Consider the following 21775-nt stretch of genomic DNA (forward strand, 5'->3'; position numbering starts at 1 on the left):
ACTCTCAGGCGTTGTCAGCAATTAGATTTCAGCAAATGGAGAGAGACCCAGATGAATTTAAACTTAAAAAAATATATAAATTAAATACACAATTTAAATGCCAGTTAAGGGATTTCAACCAGAGTCAAAGCAAACAGGCTTGGCTTCTACATCAGACCCTTTATATGAGCCTAGGCAAGTCAAATCAACCCTCTGTGCCTCATCTTTCTTATATGAAATTGGGATGATGACATTTGACACATCCTCCCTCTTTTAAGAGGGCTATATGGTGTAATGAGCTAGTGTCTGTGCAGGATGAAAAGCTCTATATAAATGAAGAGAATCATTATCATTCATGTTTTAATGTGATCACAGCTTGGGGTGTGGGGCTACGTTATGGCACTAAGGGAAGTAAATGAGTGGAAACAGAAAAAAGCACCATGAAGATGGGGTTGAGGAATGGGATGAGATGGGCCAGAAACTGCTCTGCAGGCATCACAAATCAAACAGCAATAGGAGAATTATTCAAGAGGAGGTATAAAACCACCTCCATCAGAACCGTATAGATTGAGCTAGGACAAGGGCTGCTAATTATGGAGTTTAAAAAAATAATCTGTTGGTTTAAAGGAGTCAATACTATAGTTTTTGGGTTTTTTTTAACAGGAGGGATGCATATTTACTCATTCGTTCAACAAATAGCAATGTGCTACATATATTCTGTTCCAACACAGGGTCTGAAAAAATATACATATACACACATAAATTGAGCCCAGCCCCAAGGAAAGAAGAGCCACTCAACTTATGGTTCATTGTGGTGCTTACCACCAGCAACACATACATGAATGCTCAAGTTAAAGAATAAAAGTTGCATAAAGAAGAGCACTTTTGGAAAACACTTTCTAGAAAATGTTAACACTTGCCAAGCATTAACTGTTAACAATCAAGGTGCCATTATTTCCAAAGACACAGATGGACATTATAAGATGAATGCAGTTGAAAACAGAGTTTGAAGTAAATCTACAAAATTTGTCTGTATCTTCGAAACACATTATGTGCATGATATGGTAACCAAAAAAGTAATTAGTCCCTAAGTACTGAAATGCTGAAAATTCCATTCCACTTCCTTGCTCTTTTTGTATAAGGAGAAATGCTGTTTCTTCTAATTCCCTGTGCCCCTCCCTTTCATTCCTTAACTTCTTCAAAAACAGCCTTAGGGGTTGGCAGTAAATTGGAAGAAACTAAGAAGCAATGTTAGTGGAACGGATAATTCCTATTGCAAGATGGGTCAGAGTCGTCCTTGAAGGAGAACTGTAAGAAAACGTAGTCACCCTTAAACTAGATGCTAATGCTTACGTTGTGGGGGGAGGGGACACGGGAGGGGAAGGGGCCTGGAGGAGAAGGCAGCAGTGGAGAAAAAGACCCCACCGCGTGCCCAGGGAGCCCGGACCAGTCTCCGGAGGCCTGCCTGGATCCACAGCCCCACGCTTCGCACATGGCAGTAACTCCGCAGCCTCAGCACAAATGCTACTTTAATAGCAGCTGCTCCTCAGATCCTGTAACGAGCCCCCTATTAATGGCAAGTTGCCACATTTCAGGTGCAAATTATCTACAGTGACTCCACCTCCCTGGTACCTAAGACTCCAAGCAAGCAAGCAGAAGCAGCCCAAACAGGATCGCTGGCAGCCCTCCCTGGCCACTTTCCTCCACCTCCCAGGTTTGAGGTCGGGAGGTTCAAGGCTACTGGAAGCTGCTTTTTAATTTTTTTTTCAACACCTTTATTGGAGTATAATTGCTTTACAATGGTGTGCTAGTTTCTGCTGTATAACAAAGTGAATCAGCTTTACATATACATATATCCCCATATCCCCTCCCTCTTGCGTCTCCCTCCCCCCTACCCTCCCTATCCCACGCCTCTAGGTGGTCACAAAGCACCGAGCTGATCTCCCCGTGCTATGCCGCTGCTTCCCACTAGCTGCTTTAATAGGTCTGATTATAACACACGGGAGCTGTGCCTCCCCTGGTGACAATATCAAGGCCCTGTTACCTGGGGCTGAATTCACCCCGGGAACAGTGGTCAGGGCATATTACAGCGGCTCCTGTGGGAAACCACGCTTCTAATAGAATTCCACATCCAGCCTAGACAAACTGACCTGGACAAGACAATATGAACATGGGTGGCTCTCCCCTCCGTGGTCTCATCAAGCTAGTGGTCTTTAGTGCTGCCTTCCCAGTCTGATGCCTCTCTCTACACTACCTATCAGCTATGGCACAAACAAGTAAGCGACATTCCACAAAGTTAACAGCCCTCCTGGACATCACTGGTCAGAACGCAGGGCTGCAAAGAAACAAAGCACAGGGGCCTTCCTAGATATTAGGTGCTGTTTCTTCCTTTGGCTCTGAAAGGAGAGTCTGGCCAGAGAAACCCAAGCACAAGGACAACCCTCCACCCTGCCACTAAAATCTATCCAGTGCAATCCCCAGTGGCAGGGAGGATGCGACTCACAGAAGCAGGGCTGAGGGCTGGCAGAGCAAAAGCACGCACGCACAAGCAGACACCCACTGACCTCCACAAGTTTCATCAGGGGCACTGGGTTGAAGAAATGGAGCCCGGCAAATCGGTCCTGTCTGGTGGTGGCATTGGCTATGCTTGTGATCTGCAAAGAGGAAGTGTTGCTGGCAAAGATTGTGTGTCTGTGGAGAGAAAGACAGTAGAGTATTGAAATGAGTCCCATCTTTGGACAGTCAGGACTCCTCTGAGGTGCAACACACAAGGTGACTGCTTACTGCCCAGGTCCTGTCCTTTCCTGACCCTAGAGGAAATCAGGGAAAAGACACAGCTTCACACAAGAGGCTGAAATCAGTGACCTGTTTCATTTAAATTTTGAAATTTTAAATTCAGAAGTTACCTGTTCCAAAAGCCTACATAGTCTTTACCAAACCTTCCTTAATTTTAGGGAGCAAAATTTCTCCTGGCTACTTGCATTATTTAATTCACACAGTATGTGAGAAACAAAAGGAGGCAACAACGTCAGTCACAAGATGAAACTCCAAGTGAACAAAGACTAAGGAAAAACAGGATGCATCACAGACACTCAAAATAAGCAAAAAACTGTGAAGAAACACCTGAATCCGTAACAAGAAACATCTGACATAAACATGAACTACAATCTTTTCCCCTCAAGTGAAAAGCTTTACTTTTCCATTGACTGGGAATTCAAATGAAAACAGAAAAAAACCAACATGGTCCAAAAGAAGTTTTAAGGTTATACTAGTAGACTTGGGGAAGGAAGGATACACGTATACACATGATAAATGTAGTTCAAGGCATTCTTATTATTATAAAATCTCCTTAAAAAAGCAGTACCATCTTCTTTTGAGTATATAAAATATTAAATTATTAATTTAAAAAATCCATACTGACTTAAACCCAATTTAATTTTTTAAGACCTCAGTGAAGTGGGGTGCCAAAGGTAGGACAGGCAAATATTTAGAGACAGGCAAGACTTACGAGCTTTCCTACAGCACCACCTCGTGGATAAATGTACACAAAATGGCCTAATGCTAACTACAACCACAGGGGCCTGGTCACAGCGCAGGAAGGGGAGTGGTTCCTTACGACCAGATTGGGGGGTTCCTGCTTGCTCAAAAGGCAATACTACAATCTGCCTGAAATCAGGGGCAAGTGGGAAGGAGAAGGGAAGGGAGAAGAAACTAGTAATTTGGGAAGAGGAGAGAAGAGTGAGGTGAAAGCAGCTGGTGTGCTAGGTGGTGGCTACCAGAGGCTGAAGGAGGACCCTTCGTGTGCTCAGCCCAGGAAAGCACTTCACTTTTTTTTTTAAATTTTTGTTGGGGTATAGTTGATTTACAATATTGTGTTAGTTTCAGGTGCACAGCAAAGTAAATCAGTCATACATATATGTATACCCACTCTTTTTTAGATTCTTTTCCCATATAGGCCATTACAGAGTATTGAGCAGAGTTCCCAGTGCCACACAGTAGGTCCTTATTAGTTTTCTATTTTATATATAGCAGTGTGTATGTGTCAGTCCCAATCTTCCAATTTATCCCTCCTTGCCCCTTACTCCCCCACCCCATAACCATAAGTGTATTTTCGACATCTGTAACTCTATTTCTGTTTTGTAGATAAGTTCATTTGTAGCCTTTTTTTAGATTCTACATGTAAGTGATATCATAGTTGTCTTTCTCTGACTTCACTTAGTATGATCATCTCTAGGTCCATCCATGTTGCTGCAAATGGCATTATTTCATCCTTTTTTATGGCTGACTAATATTCCATTGTATATATGAACCACATCTTCTTTATCCATTCCTCTGTTGATGGGCATTCAGGTTGCTTCCATGTGTTGGCTATTGTGAATAGTGCTGCAATGAACACTGGGGTGCATGTATCTTTTTGAATTAAGGTTTTCTCTGGATATATGGCCAGGAGTGGGATTGCTGGATCATATGGTAGCTCTATTTTTAGTTTTTTAAGGAACCTCCATACTGTTCTCCATAGTGGCTGTACCAGTGTACATTCCCACCAACAATGTAGGAGGGTTCCCTTTTCCCCACACCCTCTTGAGCATTTATTGTTTGTGGATTTTTTTGACAATGGTCATTCTGACCCGTGTGCGGTGATACCTCATTGTAGTTTTGATGTGCAATTCTCTAATAATTAGTGATGTTGAGCATCTTTTCATGCACTTTTTAACCATCTGTATGTCTTCTCTGGAGAAATGTCTACTTAGATCTTCCACCCATTTTTTGACTGGGTTGGTATTTTTTTGATACCGAGCTGAATGAGCTGTTTGTATATTTTGGAGATTAATCCCTTGTCGGTTGCTTCATTTGCAAATATTTTTTCCCATTCTGAGGGTTGTCTTTTCATTTTGTTTACAGTTTCCTTTGCTGTGTAAAAGCTTTTAAGTTTCATCAGGTCCCATTTGTTTATTTTCGTTTTAATTTTCATTACTCTAGTAGGTGGACTGAAAAAGATCTTGCTGTGATTTATAGATCAATGGAACAGGATAGAAAGTCCAGAGATAAACTCATGTATCTGTGGTCACATAATCTATGACAAAGGATGCAAGAATATACAACGGAGAAAAGACAGTCTCTTTAATAACTGGTGCTGGGAAAACTGGACAGCTACATGTAAAAGAATGAAATTAGACCACACCCCAGCAATCCCACTACTGGGCATATATATACCCAGAGAAAACCATAATTCAAAAAGACACATGCACCCCAATGTTCACTGCAGCACTATTTACAACAGCCAAGTCATGGAAGCAACCTAAATGCCCATCGACAGACAGATGGATAAAGAAGATGTGGTACATACAATGGAATATTACTCAGCCGTAAAAAGGAATGAAACTGGGTCATCTGTAGAGACGCGGATGGACCTAGAGACTGTCACACAGAGTGAAGTAAGTCAGAAAGAGAAAAACAAATATCGTGTATTAACACATATATGTGGAATCTAGAAAAATGGTACAGATGAACCGGTTTGCAAGGCAGAAATAGAGACACAGATGTACAGAACAAATGTATGGACACCAAGTGGGGAAAGTGGTGGGGGTGGTGGGGTGGTGGTGGTGGTGTGATGAATTGGGAGATTGGGATTGACATGTATACACTGATGTGTATAAAATGGATGACTAATAAGAACCTGCTGTATAAAAATAAATAAAATTAAAAAAAGAAAATTATAAAGAAAATCAATATAAAGCAAGATGCTATTAAAAAAATAGATAAGAAGCTGCTGTATAAAAAAAAAACCACAAAAAAAATAAAGCAGATTCTCAATCTAGTCCATTAAAAAATAAATAAAAGCACACAAAAATGACTGCAAAAAAACCCCCAAAACAATGAAATTAGAATACACCCTAACACCATACACAAAAATAAACTCAAAATGGATTAAAGACCTAAATGTAAGACTGGACACTATAAAACTCTTAGAGGAAAGCACAGGCAGAACACTCTCTGACATAAACAGCATTTCACTTTTACAGCACAAGAACACTGACCTTTCTCAAACAACTTCTAAATTGGCCAACTTAAAGGCCAGCTGGAGGGGCTTGTCGTTTAAAAAAAAAAAGACTTTTTTTAAGGTTTAAAATTCTAGTTTTCAAAGTTTCTTGCTTTTTGGTCTGGGCAAAATAATATAAATTATCCTGTCACATAATATAAACCATCCCCCATCACAGAAGGCAAGGAGACCCTCTGCAGTAACAAGGAGTGGCTGACATGCCCTGAAGCACAGCAGCAGGGTCTCCACAACCCAAGGCTGTGCTAGCAGGGGTTCCACACCACCCTTAAGAAAAGAAAGGGCTATCTCAAAGGTGAGGGTTACACACTCATCTTTGATGAGTGTGGCATCTTTTTATAGGACATTTGAAGGGCAACTCATCTGCAAAAAGGGGAAACAAAGGCACACTGACTGGAGAGCACGTTTCGTCAAACAATGAAGTTACAGTCGGCCCTCAGGATCCACAGGTTCCGCCAACCCGGATCAAAAATATTCCAAAAAAAAAATTCCGAAAAGCAAAACTTGGACTTGCTTGTTGATTTATATAGCATTTACATTGATGTGGACCATTTTTTAAAAAGTCTTTACTGAATTTATTACAATACTGCTTCTGCTGTTCATGTGTTTTGGTTTTTCTTGGTCCGCGAGGCATGTGGGATCTTAGCTCCCCGACCAGGGATCGAACCTGCACCCCCTGCACTGGAAGGCAAAGTCTTAACCACTGGACTGCCAGGGAAGTCTACATAGCATTTACATTGTATCAGATATTATAAGTAATCTAGAGATGATTTAAAGTATATGGGGGATTGCGTAGATTACATGCAAATACTACACCACTTTATGTAAGGGACTCGAGCATCCTCAGATTTTCGTATTCCCAGGGGGTCCTGGAACCAACCCCGACAGATACAGAAGGAAGACTACATCAGGGCCCAGTGCCGAGTGTCTCCAACCCAGGACATTCCCAGCACACATATTACCAGAAGGAGAAAGATGTCTCCTGCCGACAGACCTCCACCGCCACCTCTCCCAATCGGTCAGGCTGGCTCTGCTACTAACAGTGTCTCACACTGCCTTCCTTCAACACAAACACGATGTATGTACATATTATCTTCCACAAAAAAGCACACTCTCACATTTTCCTTGAAACACTTGACTCTCTAGGACCATCTTTTGTTTTTCCCTTTCTGATATTCATGTACCAAAAAACTTTCCTCTTAAATGCACTAACAGAAAATCAACAGCACAAGCATGATGGTCACTGGCAACACCCCCAGGTGTGAAGAAGACTAGAGGGGGTGGTGAACTGTGGTGGAGGAGAGCCCATGCTTTGTCAAAAGCGGGGAGCCAGGACTCAGCTGGGGTGGGCCATGGGCCCTAAGGAAGCTTTTCATCTGCATGTCTTATACTGCAGCTAGGGAATTTGTGCTCTCTTCCAGGATGCAACTGTTTTATCAGGGCTTCCAAGTGGATCTTTATCACTAGAATACATTTTCGTCTCCCATTATAAGGATCTAACTGCAAAACTAAGCAGTAAAGTATCTCAATCAAGCTGTTTTATCAATTAAAAAAAAACACAACAACAACAATTCAGCAAACATTCAATAAAGGCGGTGATCTAAAATGAAGACCAGAGTGTGGAGAAGGATGGCTGGGGCCAGAAGCAAAGTCACATCTACGGCGTGCCTACTACTGGTCCTGTCACGTGTCACATCTGTTTTATGACATAAACTTAGGTGAAAGAGGCTAGTATAGTGCCTGACATACAGAAGCTCTCCGGAAATGTGAGCTGAGTTACACGAGTTTCCCAAACAACCCTGTGCAATAGGTACCACTACCCCTATTTCACGGACAGGGCAACTAGTGTTAGAGTTAGAACTGGGAAGGTCTTGGAAATTATTTACCCCTAACTCCTGAACTCAAATTACAGACGATAAAACTGAGGGCCAGAAGGGGTTCATGACTGTCCAAGGTCAGAGAGGGAAGTGGGGGGGGGCCTGGCACCAGGCCCCAGGCCACCTGACTTTCCCCTAACAGTCCTTCCCTTACTCGACGCTGACAAAAGAGGGCAGTCAGACCCGTCACTGTCACGAGGGAATGACCAACATTCCAATAAAGACCAAACTGCTTGACAATACTCCCTTTTCTGGGGGTGGGTGTTTTACTGACTCAGAGGGCTCCCCGCTGACTTGGGATTCAACGCCCCTACCAAGACAGCCTTCTGTTTCTGTAGATGGTACTGCAGCCCCTAAATGCCCATGTAAAGCACATGAGCATGCTGGTCAGCAGAGTGACACACAGGTGACAGAAAGACAGGCCTCTTCTCTTTGTCAGGACAGGGTCTCTCCGGCCACCAGACCATAGAGCTCTAAGGGCTGACAACCCAGCAGCCTGGTATGCAAGTGTTTCTCTTTAGCCGGTGCTCACTGGTGGCTGCCTAAGAATTACTGTTGTCATATAATCTTATTTGACTTTGAGTCCCAACCAAGAAGGGTGAAGCGTGGCCAGGCAAACCACAAGAAGAGCATGAATGAATACATCAGGTGTCAGTATCACCAAGAGCCACACGCAGAACTAGAGCTGCACATGTGCACAGCTTGCTGACACTGCACAGACAGTCCTGAGCCCGGCGGCCCTGTGCCTGACCTGCATGAGGCTGGCTCTCCTCTCCCACCCTTTGCCAGGAAGCTGGGTAAGAACTCAGTGCTCCTTAAAGGCTCCCAAGAGTGTTGTGATTTAACCCACAGAAAGCTCAAAGCAGGAGGGTCCTAGAAAACTGTGTAGACAGAGAAGCATTCCCTTCAATTACATCATTCTGTTGGTTCCACCCAAAAGAGGGGACACACCAAACTGCTCTGAGGTTGCTCAGCAGACATTTAAGGACATGTCCGAGTGCCTCCATCCTCTGGCCTGGGAGGGCCCAAGACAAAGACGCTGCAAGAGATGAAGGCCTGTCCCTGGATGGGCCCTCCATTTCACATGGGAAATTCCACCCTAATTTGGGGACAAGGATCAGATCAGGGCAGCCCAAGCCTCGGGAAGCAAACTGGGGGTGGAGGATGGAGAACAAAGGAAACAGTGTCAGCTCTTCTGGAAACAGCTGTAGGGTAATAAAAAGTCTTAGTGTCAGAAGACTCCTTCCCAGGAGAAAAGCCCAAGCGCCCAGGAGGAAGCCCCCAGACCCTACAAGATCTCCCAGAGATCACGTACTCGGAAGCAAACTTGTCCAGCCTCTTGAAGAGCTCGCTCTTCACGCTCAGATTCTCTACGATGGCCTCCACCACCAGGTCTGTGCTGTGGACCACGGATGCTGCGTCCATGCTGGTCAATATGCTGCTCAGGGTCTTCTCCATGAACTCATCGCCAGCCTAATGCAGTGGAGTAAGAAGAGAACAGTCACTGGGCTCACTAGAAAATGGTGTGTGACTTGCTGCTAAGGCGAGAGGAGAGAGGAGGGCGAGGATACCCCAGACACAACCTGAATGTGTCCTGAAATTCTGAGAAATAAAACTCCCTACGTTTCTTCTTAGGGCAGACAGCATCTCAATATACTTCTGGACACCAGGGCAAGAATCAGCCTGTGCACAATCCCAACTGCTGGTCAGCACACTGTCGTGTGTCAGTCATAATCTTTGAAGCTCTTAGTCAGCTCTGCTCCAGTCACTAAACTGTTTGTTCACAGCACCTGTGTTGGCCTGTTCTATCTGTTCCGAGTGAACAGCCAGCCAGCCATGTACTGTTCCATGACGGGCTTCTTGGAAGCCTGTAATTTGTCTTCCAGAAAAGGGTAAAGGCTGAGCTCAGCCCCATCCATGAGTCTGAGAGGCGGTGCTGACTATATCCCTCTAGTAGGCGGCAGGGAAGAGCCCAGTAAGGGCAGGAGCGAGGAGTAAGAAAGCTGAACTCAGCAGTCGCTCGTCAAATAATGATCGCCCATCACGTGCCCGCAACGGGTGGTTCAGAAGCACGCCAGACACAGTCTCTGCTCTAAAAGAGCTCACAGTCCTGTCTTTTCCTCATTTGTGCCTCCAGGTTTCCACAAAGAGACCTCAGTCAGGGCAGAAGCAGACAGTGCCCCTATCAGCTGCCATTTTACTTCAAAATGTCATTTGCCCGTGAGGATTCAAAATGGTCACAATCAGCTAAAGGCATCCAAAGTCATCAGGAAATAAACAACTCTCAGAGCCGTTCAACAGAAATATAACGCAAGACGACAGGTGATTTAAAATGTCTACTGGTTGCATTTTAACAAGCGAAAAGAAACAGGTAAAATTAATTTTATTTAACCCCAGTATTTCTCATGGACTATTTAGTGATTACGTTATTATACTGGCCTAAAGTTAGGCCTATTATACTGGCCTAAGGTTTCAATTCAAACCAATTGAAAAAGCAAGCAAAGGCGAGAACACCCTCACAAATGTGAAGTGGTCAGAGGACTGGTCTTGAGGACATGGACGACAAGAAATTACCTTGGGGTTTTCTGCAAACTTCTTCTTGGCCACTTTCCGAAGGCTTTCCTCAATTCCCTTTCTAGATTTTGCCAGGATGTCCTCTGTTTGGTCCACCAACACTACTGTGTGGCCAGTTGCTGCAGCAACCTGGAGCAAAAAAAAAAAAAAGCAAGAAAACATAAAAGTTAAAAAAAAAAAAAAAAACCAGTAGATGGGAATCCCCTGGTGGTCCAGTGGTTAGGACTCAGCGCTTTCACCACTGGGGTGCAGGTTCAATCCCTGGTTGGGGAACTAAGATCCTGCAAGCCGTGTGGCGTAGCTCAAAACAAAAACAAAGAAACAGTAAAGTTTCATATTCTGCATGAACTCTAACACCATTCTACTCAAAATACCGAATAAACATAACAAGCCAGCAGTAATTAGACACACACTTCTTACTTCTTCCCAGGCACTGCTCTAAACCCTTAACACAATGACAATTCTCCAAACAACCTTACAAGGTTAAGAAATGTGCCCATGGTCACACAACAGGTAGGCCGCAGAGCTGGGATCTGAATCAAGGTTCTGAAGGCCACACTGTAACCACTACCCCGGGCTGTGCTGTCCAACACAGAAGGCACTAGCCACCCAGGACTATTTAAATTAACTGAAATTAAGTAAAATTAAAAACTCAGCTCCTCAGTTGCACCAGTCCTATCCCAAGTGTTCAACAGCCCATTCACAGAGCACCTACTCCCTCCCCAACCACCTTGCTTCCTTAGAGCTGGCCCAGCTTGTGCAGATTGACCCGTGGCTCATCTCTGCTGCAGTCCTTAAGTCAGCAATGGGTAAGACTTTAACAATGGTGGCAAAAAGACTCATGTTCCCAAAGGCTAATTAGTGACAAGACTCCCAGGAAACTAGGTCTTGTCATCAACCAATTTAAAAGGAAAATTCCCCTCCCGTCCCCTTGCCCATCTTGGTTAAATCCTGAGGATACGTTTAGTGAAGCTGCCCCGAGTTCACATGGAGCCAGCCTAGTTTAGCCACAATCAATGACAAGTCAAGCCCTACCTACTTCATCACAGTTTGCCAACAGCTTTGGCAAAAACTGTGGAAAAGGTAGATACATTTTTTATTTCATATTACAGGTAGGTGTTATACTCAGTTCAAGCCATAAGTAATAGGACACATATAGCCTAAAACAAACATCAATGATGCAAGATAACAGCACAACTGAGATGCCTCTCAGGGTCTGGAGACACCCCACAGAACCACTGGCTTTGGAACGTCTGTGGACCAGTGGTACGTAAAAGAGGGGCAGGTTAGCAGAAACAAACCTGCCCAGAGATGACAGTAAAGAGTAATTCTAAACCACCATCATGATGTGATTCTGGAAACCAGGCAACTAAAAACTCAAAGTTGAAAACCAAAGAGGAAAAGAAAGAAACAGAAGAGAAAAATGCAAAGGAAAAAAGGTTCATATCCCAAAGAAAGATTTCCAAGGAACACTTCTAAAAACGATAAGACAGGTTTTAGATGGAAGTTAATTAACAACAGCGTCTCCCTGAGAACGCTGCACTTAGGGCTGTGAGTCTGAGCCTGCGGGGCCTGTAGGCCGCATAAGCACCGCCAGCGACCCAGAGACTGGAACCGAGAAAAGGAAACACTGCCAGGACCGGAAGGCCTGACAACCACAGCAGGGCAATGGGGGTAACGGAATGAGTTATCTTGATAAAAAAACAGAGGAAAGAAGCAAACTTGCCCTGTCGGCACAAACACAGGCTGCAAGCAGCAGCAGGTCAAAGTAAAATAACACCCCGAAAGCTAAACACACATCAGTCCAGACCAGGTTTCTCCCTAAGTAGCAACAGACCAAGGCCCATCTTGCCAACACCTCAAATCACTGGACACAAATCTGAACCTCCAATTCAGTAAATCCAAACTAAAAAAGCAAGAGCAAGTTTAGAAACTGTGCAGGAAAGACCACACTGTGAGACTGTTTTCTTTAGAAAGGCTCTTGGCTGGTGTCTGGAAACATACATTTGGAGAGGGTTCCTGCTGGTGGTATCTAAACTGTGCAATATGGTTTACACTCACAACTGCTTTCCTTCTGAGAGTCTGAAATTCTGGTGCTTGCCAGGAAGAGGGTGCCTATGTGACCAGCCCCAATAAAAATCCTGGGCTCTGGGTCTCTAGTGAGCATCCCTAGTAGACAACATTTCACATGTGCTGTCACAACGTGCTGCTAGAGGAATTAAGTGTGTCCTGTGTGACTTCACTGGGAGAGGACTTGAGAAGCTGGCACCTGATTTCCTCTAGACTTTGTCCCACACGCCTTTTCCCTTTGCTGGTTCTGTTCTATATCCTTTTCCTGTAATAAGTTATAGCCACCATGGTGATGACTCTATGCTGGTCCTGTAAGTAAATCACCAAACCTGGAGAAGCGGGGGGAATTTGGTGAGGAACCCTGACACAGAAAACTAAGAAAATAAATCTCAAATTCCAGATGCAGCTGGTGATGAAACTGAACTGCTTTGAGGCAGGCAGCACTGGGGGGCAACAGCTGAAGGGAGGTGTGATGACCACTGGTCGGGCACCTCGTCTGCAAGGTGGGGCAAGCAGAGGTGCTGGCTTGGGGACCTTCCCTTTTTGTCTTGGTTCCTCTGTCTGACAGTCCGTCTGGAATAACACAAGTGGTTTTCACCTTGCTCCTCTTAACCTCTGACCTAGGTCATCCTTTCAATAGGCCAGACAGGATTCCTCAGGTTCCGCCTTTTGCCCAGGTCCCAATCCACTCTCCCGCACTTCACCTCCAGCATCACTCGGGCTTTTTTGCTCCTCAAGGGGTTGGGGAGGAAAATTCAAGTACATTTGGAACAAGACAGTGCCAAAGCTGAAGGGAATAGAGACAAAGAAAGACATCAAGGGACTTCGCTAGTGGTTCAGTGGTTAGGACTCCGTGCTTCCACTGCAGGGGACACTGGTTTGATCCCTGGTCGGGGAACTAACATCCCGGAAGCTGCAACTGGCGACCAAAAAAAAAAAAAAGACAGCAAAGGCAGTGTCTTTCTGCTTTAAAACTTTATAATCCCACTGAGAAAACATGAAGGCAAAAAAAACACTCAACAATACAAAGCTCCATATGTGGGATGTCAAAGAAAATAAAAACCACATGGTGAAGAATTCTGTCAGGCAACACATCTCAGAAAGCTGGGTAAGAAGAGTACACCTGGAATGCGCCATCTTCCCAAGGAACAAGGTATTAACCTTAAAGAGGTGGAGCAGAATAAGTGAAGGAGGTGGTATCATGCCGTCTCTCTAGAAGGCCTCCTTCAGAGTTATTATAATCGTGTTTGTGACAGTCACAGGGCATTTTTGGTTATGTGGCAGATAAGCCATAACGCTATCCTTATGATTACTTTTTTTAAATTGCAAGCAGAGCCAAACCTAGAGAGGAAGCAACCCTCAAAAGTTCAAGTGAACGAAGAGAGACTTACAAAAACACTAAAATTCAACTGGGAAAAACCCTGGCCAAAAAGCATTTTCAGCCTAAATGCTGACTTTCCACTCCTATCCGAAGTCCTCTGATAAACACCGCCAGCTGCCCACCCACACTCCCCACCCCCCGCCCCAGTCCCCCACCCCGGCCATAAGGAGACACTGGGCAATTCAGTCACTGCCTTGCTCATCCTGGCGTCTAAATGAGCACACTAGAGATGATACAGTATGTAGACAGCAGCCAAAACCAGCTATTAAATCAAGGCTCTCTAGGCAATGTTCCAGAAGAGCAAAGTGCATGTGTCAAATGACCCATGTCAAAGTTACTGAGGGTGTAAAATTTATGTTTACTTTCTCATCTCAACCAGAAGATACAGGATGTGCAAGGAGGGGCCGAACCTCAGAGAGAAAGAAGACAGACAGATCTTCCCAGTGTCACTGATCACATCCTCCTCTGCAAAACTTCCCTCAGCCCCACCGTGCCTCAATGGTCTGAAAGAGGCTGCTCTTGTAGAAACTTTGCTCAATTTTTTTCTCTACCTCAACTGACTGCAGAATTTTCTACAATTTGGGGCTCTCCAAAATGCCTAAACTGGTATTTCTGGTGTAGTAAGAAAGCAACAATTGTATAATCTAAATGGTTATCCCTTTAACAATTTCTACTTCAGCTTTTCTTACCTTAGCTAACTCATAAAGCTTCAAGAAAATACGAAGGAAATCTTATGGTAGAGTCATTCCACAAATATAGTTAGAGAAGGACATTCTGGTTTAAACCCAAAGTGGATATGGTTAGTGGGGAGTTCCCTGGTGGTCCAGTGGTTAGGACTTGACACTTTCACTGCCGTAGCCTGGGTTCAATCCCTGGTCAGGAAACTAAGATCCCGCAAGCTGTGCAGCACAGCCAAACAAACAAACAAACAAACAAAAAACCCAAAGTGGATTTGGTTCGGACTGAGTAGAGAAAATATGAGTGAAAAAGAGAAATCTACATTCTTGAAATATTTTCCATCTCATGGTGGAGCTCTTGGTTGCATAGCAGTAAACTACCGTTACAGCACAGCTTCAAATGATTTCAAAGAAAGCAGTTATTTTCATCCTACCCACTTGTAGAGAGTAACCCAACCTAATGCTAAAGTTCCTTGCAATCATTTCTTGCAGACATACCCAAGAGACACAACGTTGGCAGTATCTTGAGGGCAACTTCCTGTCCTATTCATCTTTGCAAACCCCAGTGCCTGGTCTGTGGTGGGCACTCAATGTATATTTGTTGAATAAGTAAATGATCAAACTACATCTAGCCCACTGCCTGGTATGTATTAGATGCCTGATAACATTTCCACAGGATGAGTCTAATGTTCTTTGATTCTATTCATCTACTCCAAGTGGGGCTGATATTCCTCTCCTACTCTGTGTGTCTAAATGGGCTACCACTGGGATAGAGTCAGGATGCAGGCAGCCTGTCCCTTGCCCCCCTGCAATCCATGTCCAACCTGAAAGCTGCATGACTCTCATCCCAGACTGGCTCAGTGAGCTGATGCAACCTTAAGCATGGCCAGCAGTCAGATCTTCATTCATGGCTTCAGCTACACGCGGGTTTGAAGGCAAAAACCAGAAAAAACAGAACAGGAAGTGCTGTGTTTTTCTTGGAAGCCAAGTAACTGTACTGGAGTATACAAACAATCTGGACAGCGGGGAAGCTGTCAAATAGTTTGGATGAAAAAAATGCAGATTATTAGGAAACGCTTTCCACCAAATGACCAGGGGTCACAGACGAGAACTTTGGCCTCTCAGAGGTGAGCACTTTTGCTCCCCCGCGCCAACACCCGCACTCCCCTGGGGTGGAGGGCAAGCACCATTTAGAGTCCCGTGCTGAGCACGGCTCTACGTGCGTTCCCTTTACCACTACTGCCTCCTCGTGGCTCAACCCCGTGTCGCGGCTGCTCCAGGCCCTGGGACAAGGTGAGGAACAAAACAAATCCCCTGCTCTCAGAGAGCTTTCACTGCTCATAAACTACCCCGTTTGGTCTGCATAACAGCCTTTGGGGGAGGCACTGTAACAGTAAGCAAAGTCTGGATGTGATGGGGCTTTGACGCTAGGGCCGCCTGTATCCAAGCTCACGTGCTGGCTGTTCCTGACCCCGAAAGGCGTGGCTGGGTCTGAGGGGAACAGTCTGAGACAGCTCTGAGCTGGGCAAGGGCCAGACTCTGGAGCCTGTCTGCCAACTGTGAGACAGAAAAATTCCTTAACCCCCAGAGGCTGTCTCCTCACCCATAAAAATGGGCAGCAGAACTGCTGAGAGGATTAAAAGAGTTAATATACACTAGGGACTGTGCCTAGCATATCACAACAGCTTAACGATTTTACTCTAGGCAGGCCCCTTCCTCCTTCTGCAAGGGTCCAAGGCCTAATGCTGGATCCAGGTACAGACTGCAAAGGTAAATTACTTTATTTTGCTTTTAAAATTACATCTTCTGATCTCACGACTTGTTCCCTTTTTGGTTTTCATTTTCAGGTTTCCTCTTCTGTGTCCTTCCATTTTTACAAACAGGCTAGGATCTCTCTTCATTTAAAAAGAATGTTTAGGGACTTCCCTGGTGGCACAGTGGTTAGGAGTCCGCCTGCCCAATGCAGGGCACACGGGTTCGATCCCTGGTCCGGGAAGATCCCACATGCCGTGGAGCAACTAAGCCCATGTACCACAACTACTGAGCCTGTGCTCTAGAGCCCGCGAGCCACAACTACTGAAGCCCGCGTGCCTAAAGCCCGAGCTCCACAAGAGAAACCACTGCAATGAGAAACCTGAGCACCACAACAAAGAGCAGCCCCCGCTCAATGCAACTAGAGAAAGCCCGTGTGCAGCAATGAAGACCCAACACAACCAAATTAATTAATTAAAAAAATAAGAATGTTTAAAAAGCAGGGGGGACACCCACAAGCTTCCTTAGCCTCCTGAAGCTGGCCTTCGCTTCACCACAGAAGTCTTTCAATTACTGGGGGGGCACAGTGGTATGTGGAGCGTGAGTTCTAGAACTGGACTTCCTAGATTGAAACCCTGGCTTAGCCACTTACTGCATAACTTTGGACAAGTTATACAGCCTCTTTATCTATGATTTCCTGATCTGTGATAAGGAAAACAACAGTGCCCATTTCATAAGATTGTTGTGAAAATTAAAGAAGTTAAAGCGTTTAAAGCGTATAGACCAATGCCAAGCACAAAGAAGGTGCACAATGCTTGTTAGATGTCACTCTCGTCACTACACTTTGCACTCTCACTTTCCCCCCCGAGCCATGCAATTCCTAAACCCTAGCGATGAGGCTTCCTCCACCACTACTGTGGTATGAATGTACAGATAACTTATCAATGGTCTTCTAAGTGCTAAAGCCAATGCCTGTTCTTTGGCTCCATATTCTACTTTTCCACAGCCCTACACACTGCCAGCTAAACCATCCTTTTTGAAACTCTCCAATTTCTTACCTCTATTTTTTATCTGTTCCTTTTAGCCATATTAATTCTCTCCATCTTCTCAACTTTTGAACAAAGGTATCCTTCAAGGTTCTGCTGTCAGTATTCTTTTTCTCTGTCTTTATAGCCTTTCTTTCTGGAATCTTAATCATTCGCATAATTCCAGCTATGTATGAAACCAGCATATTCTGTCCTAAGCTACAGTCAACACCTTGACCCTAAAAACCAATTCTCCTTGACCTTCATTAATACTACCACTATCCTGAGGGTCACAATTTGCTGGACAACACTTTTTTCTTAACCTCAACGCTTAATTACGTCCAAAGAAATTATATCCACTATTCAAGGCCCATTTCAAAAGCTACCCTCTCCATGAAGCCTTTTTCCAAATGAATGTCTTCTTTCCTCTGTTTTGAAACCTTAGACCTAGACTTTTACTGCTGTTATTATGCTGCTTCACACCAAAGTCAGCTGTGTCACGTGGATCTTTGTCTAATGATCTCTGCTCTTGGATCTGAATCCCTTGATAGCAGACAATGATCTGGTCCCTGTGTCCCCTAGCACTCATCACTTGCACACGGTGGTTGTCCAATAAATAACTGCTCAATACCAGGTGCCTAGAGCACAGTGACCTGAGCCCGTGCTCTCCTCCGGCCACACACTTCTCCCTTACACTGCTTCATGGCTCCACGACCCTGCCCTTAGGTTCCCTCCACCAGAAAGCACCTCTGCCTCACTGTTGCCTGGGGGACTCCAACTCGTCCTTCATGATCCAAGAGAGGCCCTCTCTCCTTTAATGAAAGCTCTCCCAACCTCTAGCAGAGGTGGTCACTCCTTTGTGCCTCTACTGATTTACAGATACAGCAGGTCTTTCCTGCAGGACTCCAAATACAGAAAGAAAATAGAGTGCGGAGCTGGTGAGAGCCACCAGCTACCAATGGCCACTCAGTTATGTAACAGTAGCCAGAACCCCAGGATGTGAATACAACAGAGGAATCAAAAACAAATGGTCATAAAACAAATGGTCATAAACAATTTCATGTTATAAAAATCTCACAAATTTCAGAATGAAGGTCATAAACCAATGAGTATGTGGGAGAAATTCCAGATGTGAAAGATAAATTAGACATGAAAAAGCTGACCAACACCAACTCCTGATGATGACTCAAAATAATACCTAGAGACCTTTTCAAAAGAGCTGCTGTATCATCCACTTCTTCAGAGTCTGAAGTAGCTGTTACCACAAATCCCAACATAGGGTAGTTCTGGCACACTCCTAACTGCAATCCAACCAAAATTTCCAGTAAATATAAATTTCATATACATATATGTGGTGTAATGTATACATATGCCTTTTTATAACATGTGCTTTTTTAATGTTCCTTTTCCCTCACCCTAAGAAGATATATCTTATATGTAATGTTATATCTTAAGTGTCTAAAAGCCATATCTTAAGGTATTTAAACCACTAAAACTTTCATCTGTATCAGGTGACATCCCAGATATGATAAGCAGGCGATCTGTGCCTTTATGACAATTAACTGTTCATACTTGTGCTCCTTCCTCTGGACAGTGAGCAATTCAAGAGCAGCAGCCACATGTTACCTTCAACTGCCCCAGCGCCTGGCACAAAGGGACACAATATTCATGAAAAGAAGGCATGAATAACAGCTGTATTTTTTAAAAGTGTCAATTTGTAAATTATCTTAGGAATAAGTTCTCAAGAAATCATGACTGGTTTTGCTACTAGAAACTCTTTATAACAAATTTTACAAACCAAGTTATTTTAGAATTATGAAAAATCACACTCTTAGTTTGAAAAGGATAGGAAGAAAAAAAGAGTTAATAACTGGAGCCTTTAGTCAATTACCAAGTGAAAAAAATGCCACAAAAATGCCTGGTATTTTGTGAGCAGTCCAACCGTTTTCTGGCACTGGTGGAGATGCCAGGCAAAAGGGGAACTGGAGGGCAACCGCCGTGTAATATGACCACCTCTGTAATTTCAAAACTGGATTTATGCTTAATTTCCTCCAGCATGTCAATGTGTCCTGTACCATTTATCAAAGGGGCTGTGGGCACACACAGCCCCTTTGACGGACAGGATGTGTCCGTCCATCCTGTGAGGGACACGTGTGTGAGCCAGGTCAAGGATGACCACAGACATGTGACATAGGTTCCTCTTCAGGTTTCTCTTCAACGTATGTTTCTTCTCTATCACAGAAGGGAGAAAGTGAGGCACCTTAATTTCTCAACTACTGCAAGGTCAGAGATTGGCAAAAGTATTTACTGTTCAGCTTTATTAGCTACAGATGATCAAGATCCTCTATTTTTAGAGCAGGAAGATCAGGGTGGTGGCTTTCACACTTTTTAGCCATGAAATCCTTCCTCATAAGAATGTATACCGAAGAACAATACATAAAGCATGGGTCAGGGAAGAGGGGTTTGGGAACCACCAAGGAGATTCACTGAACTCCTAACCCTAAAGTCTGTCAGAGCATAGTGCAAAAACCTCTGATCTATTCACATCTGTTAGGATGGCTATTATTAAAAAAACAAAAACAAAACCATAAAATAAGTGTTAGCAAGCATATGGAGAAATTGGAACCCTTGCACACTGCTGACGGGTAAAACAGTACAGCCACTGTAGAATATGGTATGGCAGTTCCTCAAAAAATTAAAAATAATTACCATATTATCCAGTAATTCCACTTCTGGGTATATACCCAAAAGAACTGAAGCAAGACTGTAACACAGTTACAACTGTAACACAGTTGTAGACCATGTTCATAGAAGCATTATTCACAATAACCAAAAGGTGGAAGCAGCCCAAGTGTCCATCAATGGATGAATGGAAAAACAAAAGGTAGTGTGGACATGCAATGGAATATGATGCCATTAAAAATATTCCAATGCAATATTATTCCCTAAAAAGGAAAGAAATTCTGACACATGCTACAACACAAATGAACCTTTAAGATTTTTAGGTGAAATAAGGCAGTCACAAAAGGACAAATACTGTAAGATTCCTCCTATAGGTAGTATCTAGAACACAGTCAAATTCAGAGACCGAAAGTAAAGCAATGGCTGCCGGGGGCTGGGGGAAGGGGAGATGGGGAGTTATTACTTAACAGGCATGCACTTAAATGCCACTGAACTGTACATTTTTAAATGGTCAAAATGATGTCTTACTTTATGTATTTTTTACCATACACACACAAAACCTTTAATCCAACACAACACCTTCGTTTTACTGAGAAAGCAGCATTAACTAAAGCAAAAAAATTATTCACCTAAGATCACATACAGGCACTAAAGTGTTCTATCCAAAACATAATTCTGTAAAAGGCACTTCTGTCTACATTACTAACTCCATTAAACTTTTCAGTGGCTCCCATGACCACAGAATAAAAGTTCTTGCACATGGCATGCAAGGCCCTCCAGGAAAGGGACCCACCTCCTCTCCAGACATGCTGTTCACCGTCGCCTGAGACTCTAAGACCACCACAAGGCTCGTAGTTGCCCACACCTGCTACTACTGCCTCTCACCTCCAGGACTTTGTACTGCCCATGCCTCCGCCCCAACCTCCCCTCATTAACTAAGCCTGAGTATCACTTCCAGATACTAAGCATCCCCACCCCAAGATCCTCGTCGTCCCAGGCACGGCATCTGTGTTTCAGTAATACCCCTGCATACCCTTACCATCCACCCACCACGGTGTGTGATGACCATCCGTTTAAGTGCTGTCTCCCCGACTCCTGGATTCTGACTAAACGTCATTCTATCTTTGTCGGCTGAATAGACCCTGCCTGGCTGGGGTGGGCCCTCAGGAAATGGTGACTGAACAAATACATCTGGTGGGAAAACCCAAGATGAGATTAGGTCTCCTGAAGGTCCAAGGCTGTCTTCATAGGGTTGCTTAGGGCCTCCCCTCATAATGTGAAAATAACTATATTGGAGTTCCAGTTCAAGACAGTACAGTAAGAAGATCCTGAACTCACGTCCTCCCATAGACACGCTGAGTCTACAGCTACATATGGAACAATTTCCTCTTTAAAAAAACCTAAAGAGGGGCTGAGTGATGACTACACGTCAGGCAAAAGAGAAGAAAACCACAAGGTGGGTAGGAGAGGCTGGGATACAATCTCATCATAAACCCCATGCAGGGAGGGACCTTGGAACCTGGAGCTTCTCCCTGAAGAGCAAGGGGCTTGCACCCACATCAGGCATCCCAACTTTTGGGTCATACACTTGAGATGACCCTCCAAAACTTCTGGCTTTGAAAACCAACAAGGTTCATGTCCCAAGACCCACAAGACTCTAGCAATCTGAGAAGCCACTCTTAAAAGGCCCACGTGCTCAG

The 21775-nt window shown here is 44.2% G+C and overlaps 1 protein-coding gene across 2 annotated transcripts in view; it reads right to left on the reverse strand.

Moving 5' to 3' along the window:
• HADH (hydroxyacyl-CoA dehydrogenase) overlaps window positions 1-21775 on the reverse strand; it is a 47519-nt gene that overhangs the window by 13507 nt on the left and 12237 nt on the right. For both annotated transcript variants that reach the window (XM_082837899.1, XM_082837898.1), the window contains exons 2-4: window positions 10489-10617; window positions 9230-9387; window positions 2544-2670 (exon numbers count right to left, since the gene is read on the reverse strand). In XM_082837899.1, the coding sequence (XP_082694025.1) occupies window positions 2544-2670; window positions 9230-9387; window positions 10489-10617 (414 nt within the window). The remainder of the gene's footprint in view (window positions 1-2543; window positions 2671-9229; window positions 9388-10488; window positions 10618-21775) is intronic.

This window comes from Leucopleurus acutus (assembly GCF_964270905.1).
Source record: "Leucopleurus acutus genome assembly, chromosome: 4".
NCBI lineage: Eukaryota > Metazoa > Chordata > Mammalia > Artiodactyla > Delphinidae > Leucopleurus > Leucopleurus acutus.